This window comes from Oryctolagus cuniculus, chromosome 18 (genome assembly GCF_051225735.1).
Source record: "Oryctolagus cuniculus isolate XC-2025 breed Fujian yellow rabbit chromosome 18, ASM5122573v1, whole genome shotgun sequence".
Classification (NCBI taxonomy): Eukaryota; Metazoa; Chordata; class Mammalia; order Lagomorpha; family Leporidae; genus Oryctolagus; species Oryctolagus cuniculus.
The window spans coordinates 67690169-67698385 of NC_142884.1; the positions used below are offsets into that span (position 1 = coordinate 67690169).

At 61.0% G+C, this 8217-nt stretch overlaps 1 protein-coding gene across 1 annotated transcript; it reads right to left on the reverse strand.

Moving 5' to 3' along the window:
• Nucleotides 1–3332: 3332 nt before the first annotated feature.
• On the reverse strand, nucleotides 3333–8217 carry CTRB2 (chymotrypsinogen B2). Its single transcript, XM_017342364.4, has 7 exons — nucleotides 8143–8217; nucleotides 5934–6037; nucleotides 5747–5826; nucleotides 5325–5403; nucleotides 4965–5145; nucleotides 3943–4076; nucleotides 3333–3549 (listed from the first exon to the last, which is right to left on the reverse strand). The coding sequence occupies exons 1-7, from the start codon at nucleotides 8192–8194 to the stop codon at nucleotides 3388–3390; spliced, it is 792 nt and encodes a 263-aa protein (XP_017197853.4). The 5' UTR covers nucleotides 8195–8217; the 3' UTR covers nucleotides 3333–3387.

An 8217-nucleotide genomic window follows, 5' to 3' on the forward strand; every position in this document is an offset into this window, starting at 1 on the left:
CCCTCTCCCCTTCCATTCACATCAAGATTCATTTTCGTTTCTCTTTATATACAGAAGATCAGTTTAGCATACATTAAGTAAAGATTTCAACAGTTTGCTCCCACACAGAAACATAAAGTGAAAAATACTGTTTGAGTACTAGTTATAGCATTAAATCACAATGTACAGCACACTAAGGCCAAAGATCCTACATGAGGAGTAAGTGCACAGTGACTCCTGTTGTTGACTTAACAAATTGACACTCTTGTTTATGGCATCAGTAATCACCCTAGGCTCTTGTCATGAGCTGCCAAGGCTATGGAAGCCCCCTGAGTTCACTGACTCTGATAATTTTTAGACAAGGCCATGGTCAAAGTGGAAGTTCTCTCCTCCCTTCAGAGAAAGGTACCTCCTTCTTTGATGACCCATTCTTTCCACCGGGATCTCACTCGCGGAGATCTTTCATTTAGGTTTTTTTTCCCCCAGAGTATCTTGGCTTTCCATGCCTGAAATACTCTCATGGGCTTTTCAGCCGGATCCACATGCCTTAAATAAAATTTTTTAAAGAAAACCCTGGGCACCGCTAGGCAGTTCTCACAGTGGCCACCAGGCGGCAGCCTTACCCTGGGGCGGGCTGTGGGTCGAGGGGTTGACAGGTGTCTTGCTGTAAGCGAAGTGGCCACGTGTGTCTCACTGCCGCTCGGTTTTGTGTTAATCAGACCTCGCGCTCATTTGCCTGTAAACACTCGTGGGCACCATCAATGCCGGTCCCTGGCGTTCTGTGATTGAGTAGCTGAGTTGTCTTAAATGGCTGGGCTCCTAGGGACATTTGCGGTCACTTATTTCGGGTCCCCCTCCTCTGCCCAGCACCTGCCCTCCCCTCTCCCCCCACCCTGTTTCGCTCTTCCCCCTTCACATATGCAGTGGCCACCCGGAGTTGCACGGTCTGGGCTTGTTCCCTGTCCTCGCTGTGCCCCGCAGTCTGAGCATGGGCGGTCCCTGGGCTGGGGGAGTGGTGAGGGGACGCGGGGAGCCGCCCCGGGAGGGGACGCGGGAGGGCAGCACGGGGAGGGCTGGTGTGACCCGAGAGTGTGTGTTGGCGGCGGCAGGGGAAGAAGGGCGCTCACCGCTGGCCTCAGCCAGGGGTGGGGGTTCCCAGGGTGCCCCTAGCGGTGGGCTGAGCTCCAGAGGAGGCTTGGGGGGTTCGGGGTTCAATGGCGTGGGAAGAGGTCACTGCGGGTTGCTAGAGCCTGCGGCTCTCCCCCGCATCCCACTGCTGGAGCCCAAGGGACACACGGGCCAGGGGCGCCGGCCTCTCTGCCTGGGCAGGGCAGGACCAGCACACAAGCCCTGGGGGAACGTGCACTCAAGGCCAAGAGAGAGATCCAAGGCCTGGGCTGCTTCCGAAGAACTCAGGGCAGGAAGCTGCAGCATGGGAAGCCGGCGACCCGTGGGGGAGTGCCTGGTTCAGGTCTTCCCATCCAGCTTCCTGCTAATGCACAGCCCGGGGGACGGCAGCTGATGGCTCCCGCGCGGGGGTCCCAGCCACCCGCGGGAGACCCGCATAGAATTCCCAGCTCCTGGCTTCAGGTCGGCCCAGCTCTGGCTGCTAAGACATTCCAGGAGTGAACCAGGGGATGGAAGACCTCTGTCACCCTGCATTTCAATCAATAAATCAACCCAAAAATTCCACACACAGGGACTAAAGAGTCTACTGGCAAAATTATCAGGAAAAAATGTTATAGTAAGCACGCTGAACATGTTAGCAAGATTGGGGCTGGTCACTGTGGCCCAGCAGTTAAGCTACCAGATGGGGTACCTGCATTCCACATTACAGTGTTGGCTCAAGTCCCAGCTGCTCTGCTTCTGATCCAGCTCCCTGCTAACGCACCTGGGAAGACAGCAGATGATGGCCCAAGTGCCTGGGTCCCAGGCACCACATGGGAGACCCGGATGGAGATTCTGGATGCACACTGTCCCAGCCCGGGACAAACGCCCAGCAGACGGCTGGCTGCCCAGGTCACGGCGGCGGGGCGTGGGCTTCCAAAGGGCCTCGCTGAGCAGATTTAAGGAAAAGAAAGGAAAGTAGAGAACCAGAGAACCAGCAACTTTTTCTTACAGGATTAAGAGGAAATTCAGTAACAAAAAACTGTAATAACTAAAATTAACAACTTGGGGCTGGCACTGGGGCACAGCGGGTTAAGCCACTACCTGCAGCACTGGCGTCCCATATATATGGTTGCCGGTTTGAGTCCCGGCTGCTCCACTTCCAATCTCGCTCCTTGCTAATGAGCTTGGGAAAGCATCGGAAGATGGCCCTAGTGCAGGGCCCCTGCACCCATGTGGGAGACCCAGACAGAGTTCCAGACCCCTGGCTTCCTCCTGGGCCAGCCCCACCTGTTGCAGCCATCTGGAGGGTGAACCAGAGAATGCAAGATCTCGCGCGCTCTCTGCCTCTCCCTCTCTGTGTGCCTAGGAGCCGACGAGGAGGAGCTCCCGTGGTCACGGGTGGGACGACCTGAGCATCACTAAGGACCAGCACACGGCTCCAAACCCCGGATGTGTGTACAGCTGTGAGTTCAGGAGGAGTCTAAGTCAGGGAGCTGGTTGGGTCACTTTTGTGGGATGACAGGGCACAAACTCATTACCTTAAAAACAGGTCAAAGAAACAGAGCAGTTCCCATACACATTACACGCATTCCCCGGAAGCAGTGCCGCTGGGGACCTGGACAGCCTGCGGAGGCCCGCTGTGCGAGCATTCTGGGTGACACGCGGGAAGGAGCCGGCAGATGCGAGACGCCACCGTCCCACTTCCCAGAGTGCTGTCAGGTGTGGGCCCTGAGCATCCCCTGGACCAACCTCACGCAAAGAGGTCCCGCCATCCCCACCCCCCCCCACCCCGGGGACGCCCAGCTGCGACCTGGCAGGAGGAAGGAGAGTCCGCACCCCTACAGAGACCAGGAGTGGGGCAGGAACGTGGGGGGGGGGGAGAAAGGAGTGTGGTGCCAGCGTCCAGGGCCACATCGGTGAGGTGTGAGTGGGAAGGGTGGTGCTGGCGCACACATGGGGGCCCTGGGCGTGGGGGCTGGATGCATGCGGGGGCCCTGGGCGTGGGGGCTGGATGCATGCAGGGGCCCTGGGTGTGGGGGCTTCCTCAAGGTGTGGCAGGGAGAAGCCCTCGAGGCTGCCGTGGCCCCACTGCTGAGCCACCCTGCAGAGTCAGGTGGAGTCCCGGGCAGAGAGGAGGTACCGAGAGGGAGGGGTTGCTCGGCTACCTGCCCCCTGGGGACTGACAAGGACGACTCCAGGCTCCTGTCCCCTGGGCCACACAGAGAGACAAAGGCAGTGAGGGCTTCCAAACAGATGCATTTATTGGGGACTGGGGGTGGGGAGGCGGGGAGCACAGGCTCAGTTGGCCGCCAGGATCTCCTGCACCCAGGGGATGAGCTCAGTGACGCGGGTGTACACCGCGGGCGTGGAGGTGGAGCAGGTGTTGCTGCCCCAGGACACGATGCCCACCAGGGTCCAGGCTCCGTTCTTTTGGCAGACCAGGGGGCCGCCAGAGTCGCCCTGTGGGATGGAGAAGGCACTTGTCTCCAGGCCTGGAGAGGGTGCCAGGGCCCCAGGGCCCTGACCTGGCGGGGTGCACAGAAGGAGCCAGTGGCGCCTGCCTGTGCCGCCCCCCCGGCCCAGTTCTGCCATCTGCTCCCGGAGGACCCCAGGCAGGTGTCTGCCCCTCTCCGAGCTTCACTGCTGTCCAAATCGGGCGGACACATCCAGCTCAACGGCTGGTGAGGATTGAGTCCCTGTGGGCAGCACCGCACCCCCTTGGGGCATCTGTCAGCCTCAGACCCGGTGTTCCTGGGAGCACTGGACAGGGAGCAAGGTGAAGCTTAGGGGGCAGAGGAGCAGGGTCCCTGCCTGGACCCTGTCCACAAGCGCATGCGCGGCCGCACTACCTACATTGCAGGAGGACACTCCATTGGCGCCGGCGCAGATCATCACGCTGGTGATCTTGGTGCCCCAGTACTTCTGGCAGTCGGCATTGGACAGGAGCGGCAGGGCCGCCTGCTGCAGCTTCTCAGGGGTCGTGTTGGCTGTGGGGACAGAAAAGGAGCAGTGAGGGCCCCTCAGCGCCCCCTGGAGGGAGAGCCCAGAGGTTGCCCGGCCGCGCATGCCCGGTGGGGCACGGCGGGTGGCTTTGCTCCTGCTGGACACACTGGGCGTCCCGCGCCTCCCTGGGCCTCCCCCTTCTGGACTGAGAGGGTGGACGGGGAGCCCAGCAGGTGAGTCCAGGCCCAGGTGCTCTGGACGAAGATCAGGCAGAGCAGCGGGAAGCGAGCTCTTGGGCGCTGACCCAGGCCCAGCGGGCAGACCCCCTGCGAGCGGGGCCCCCAGCCTGTTCTGGCCTGGACGCCCCCCGGCCTGGTTCTCCCGCCTTTGTGCAGCAGCTACTGTCCACGCCTTTGCTAGCTCTCAGTCTCCAGTCGTGTAGACTAGGTGAAAGCATTTAAAATGCAGAAATGGCCGGCCCCGCGGCTCACTAGGCGAATCCTCCGCCTGCGGAGCCGGCACCCTGGGTTCTAGTCCCAGTTGGGGTGCCGGTTCTGTCCCGGTTGCTCCTCTTCCAGGCCAGCTCTCTGCTGTGGCCCGGGAGTGCAGTGGAGGATGGCCCAAGTGCTTGGGCCCTGCACCCCATGGGAGACCAGGATAAGCACCTGGCTCCTGCCATCGGATCAGCACAGCGCACCAGCTGCAGCGGCCATTTGGAGAGTGAACCAACGGAAGGAAGACCTTTCTCTCTCTCTCTCTCACTGTCTAACTCTGCCTGTCCAAAAAAAAAAAAAATGCAGAAATGGAAAGATCTGTGACAGTGTTGGAATTTAGGTCGGAGAGATGGGGGGAGGGGGAACCAGCGCCCGAGGCGTCCCACCTGCCACGCCGGGGTGCCCGGCCACCTCTGGCTCCCGCGGGCCTCGTCTTACCGTTGTACCGGATCTTGCCCCAGCCTGTGGTGGCGCACAGCGTCCCCGCTGGGAAGTCGTCGTCGGCGCTGGGCAGGCACACGGCCGACACGGTCTGTGAGAAGCTGGCAGGCGTGGCCAGCTTCAGCAGGGTGATGTCGTTGCGGATGGTGAAAATGTTGAACTTGGGGTTCTTGAACACCTGTGCGCGACACCAGAGCCCCAGGTGAGGATCTGCAGGCCTGGGGGCCGCCCAGGAGCGGGAGACCACGGGCCTGGGGTGAGCGCTCTGCGCCTGCCCGCCCCCGCCCCAGGCTCCAGCAGCAAGGGGCTTCCTCCTTCCGCGCGCCTCCACGCCCACCCCGCGAGACCGGGGCGTACCTTTGCGATCTTCAGCACCTGCACCTTCTCCTGGCTGGAGCCCTGGTCAAACTCCCCGGCCACGACCAAGTGGGAGGTACTGGAGAGGCCAGAGAGGGGACGGGATTCCCGCCGTGAGGAGGCGGCCAGGCGCTGGGGGCGGCGGGTGTGTGCCCGAGTAAGGGGAGTACGGCCCCCTGCCCGCCATGCACTCATGCGCGTGCGCGCTGCTGATCCTATCATTCTGGCAGGACGCATGGGCAGCTGCAACCATGAACAAGGCCGCTCACTGCCTTGTCTCCAAGGGGACCCTGGGCAGAGTGAACTTTGTATGCATTTCCCACAGGGTCTCTGAGGAGTGGAGGGGATAAAGGACTCGTCCTCAACCATGACAGCTTCCCTACCGCACCCCAAGGGCTTTCCTGGGGACCCACGGCCCTCACCTGACCCCGCAGTGGGCGGCGGTGACCACCCAGTTCTCGCTGATGAGGGAGCCCCCGCAGAAGTGGAAGCCGGTCTTGTCCTGGGGAAGGGGAGGGGGGGTCAGCAGTTCCCACCAGGCGGAGCCCCCAGCCTGACCAACGCCCCCCACCACCCGGTGCCTCCAGGCGCCCAGAGTCCCGCTCTCACCTGCAGGGACACCTGCCAGGGCCAGGACCCGGGGACGGCGTCCTCGCCATTGACGATCCTGGCCAGGCCAGTCAGCACGGGTTGGATGGCGGGGACCCCGCAGCCTGCGGGCAGGGTGCAGAAGGGCTGGACGGGAGCCACCGGGGCCGCACCTGTTTCTACCTCAGCCTGTCCAGGCCACCTCCTCTGCACATGGCCCCTGGACCCCCACCCAGCCTGCTGACCCCAGCTGGGGCCACCCAGGCTGCCCGAGGAGCAGAAATGAGGTCCGCCGTCAGGCCCCAGGCCCACGTCTGCTCTCTGCAACCCTGACCAGGCACAGCACTACTCTGAGCCTCAGTTTGCCCGTCTGTGAAACGGGGAGAACACCACTGACTTCACAGGGCCACGCTCCTCTGCTGGACTTGGGGAAGGCTGGGGCTCAGGCTCGGTGACCCCGAGTCGCGGGGAATCCTGGGTGCCGCCTCTGCACTGGGGGCTCGTGGGGAATTCTTTCCGTGACGTGTGGCAATCTCAGGAAATACTCACTCTGTGCAGTTTGGGCTTCTTGACTGTTTAATAAAATAAGACTTTGACTCCGTGCCACAAACGGACCCAGTGGAGAATAAGAAACGAATAAAATTGCGAGAAGGCAGGTGTACTCCCCATGTCCCAGGCGCGTTGCGGCGTTGGGACTGAGTGAATTCCTGCGCCTGTGCCGGGTTCCTCAGCTGGGCGCTGCGCGTGAGCAGGTGCCCGATGTAGCCCCACAGACCGGCTGTGCCAGCCGGCGCCTGCCTCTCCTGCCCTCAGCACCAGGCGCTGGACAGGCCCCTCACTGAGATTGGTGTGCGTGGAAATGCTGTGAGAATCATCTGTCTCTCTAGCAGGAAGGGATTAAATGGTGTCGGAGGGCACTGGGCGATGTGCCTGGGTTCCAGTCCCAGCTCCACCGGTTCCAGTGTCCTACGGATGTGCACCTGGAGGGAGGCAGAGCAGGTGACGACTCAACCGCCGGCTTCTGCCACCCACGTGGGAGACCTCGATGGACGCCTCCTGGAGTTGGCCCTGTCCATTTTGGACAATTGGAAATTGTAGATGTCCCCGCAGATGGTGGTACACTTCTGTGCCTTTGCCTCTCAAATAACTAAGACTTTAAAAAGAACTATCTGGGGCTGGCACTGTAGCGCAGTGGGTAAAGCCACCGCCTGCAGTGCCAGCAGCCCATATGGGTGCCGGCTGGAGTCCTGGCTGCTCCTCTTCCAGTCCAGCTCTCTGCTACGGCCTGGGGAAGTGGTGAAGATGGCCCAAGCGCTTGGGCCCCTGCACTTCCCCTCTGGGAAGACTCAGAGGAAGCTCCTGGCTTCAGATTGGCCCAGCTCCAGCCATTGCAGACATCAGGAGAGTGAACCAGTGGATGGAAGATTTTCTCTCTCTCCCTCTCTCCCTCTGCCTTTCAAATAAATTAAAAATAAATAAATAAATAAAAGGAGCTATCTCGGGACTGGCACTGTGGCAGGTGAAGCTGTCACCTGTGACGCTTCTAATCCAGCTCCCTGCTAATGGCCTGGGAAAAGCAGTGGAAGATGGCCCGAGTGCTCGGGTCCCTGCCACCCTTAGGGAAAACCCAGATGAAGCTCCCGGCTCCTGGCTTCAGCCAGGCCCAGCCCTAGCTGTTGCAGCCATCTGGGGAATGAACCAGCGGAGGGAAGACCTCTCTCTCTCTCTTCCTCTCTAACTCTGGCTTTCAAATAAATAATTATCCTTTAAAAAACATCTGAAGCAAATCTGCAAAAAGGTAAGATTCGCTCAATCTCAGCATTAGACCCAGGATGTCACATTAGTCTTTCTTTCTTCCTTACCATTCCTTTCTTTTTGAAAGAAAACACAATGCTGAGCAAGTGCCTGGTGGACCCCTAGGGAAGATTCCTGTGGCCACGCCCTGTTGCCCCCCACCCCCAGCACCTGCACTTCCGGAGCTTCAGGTCACGGCTGAGCACTCCTGGGCATGGGCAGGAGGCTCAGACAGCCCCAGCAGCCCCAGCTGTGTGTGCGAGTGCTCTAGAGCCCGGGGCAGGGAGGGGCTCAGAGCTCCTCCCAGCCAGGCCACAGGGTCCTCCCAAAACGCGGCGGCCTCCACGGGACCCTGACCGCAGGGCCCACCAGGAGCTCAGAGACTCCCCCCACCCCCACCCCCCAGGCCTGGCCAGCCGCTGAGCCCAGCACTTACTGAAGGCAGTCCCCAGGAGGGCGAAGCAGGAGAGGAGCCCAAGGAAAGCCATGGTGCCGCAGGCGGAGAGGTGTA

Coding starts and splice junctions, on each gene's coding strand:
- CTRB2 (XM_017342364.4), bottom strand. CDS start 8,194: ATGGCTTTCCTTGGGCTCCTCTCCTGCTTCGCCCTCCTGGGGACTGCC. Junction 6,038..8,142: donor CCTCCTGGGGACTGCCTTCA/GTAAGTGCTGGG, acceptor CCCTGCCCGCAG/GCTGCGGGGTCCCCGCCATC. Junction 5,146..5,324: donor AGGTGCTGAAGATCGCAAAG/GTACGCCCCGGT, acceptor TGTCGCGCACAG/GTGTTCAAGAACCCCAAGTT.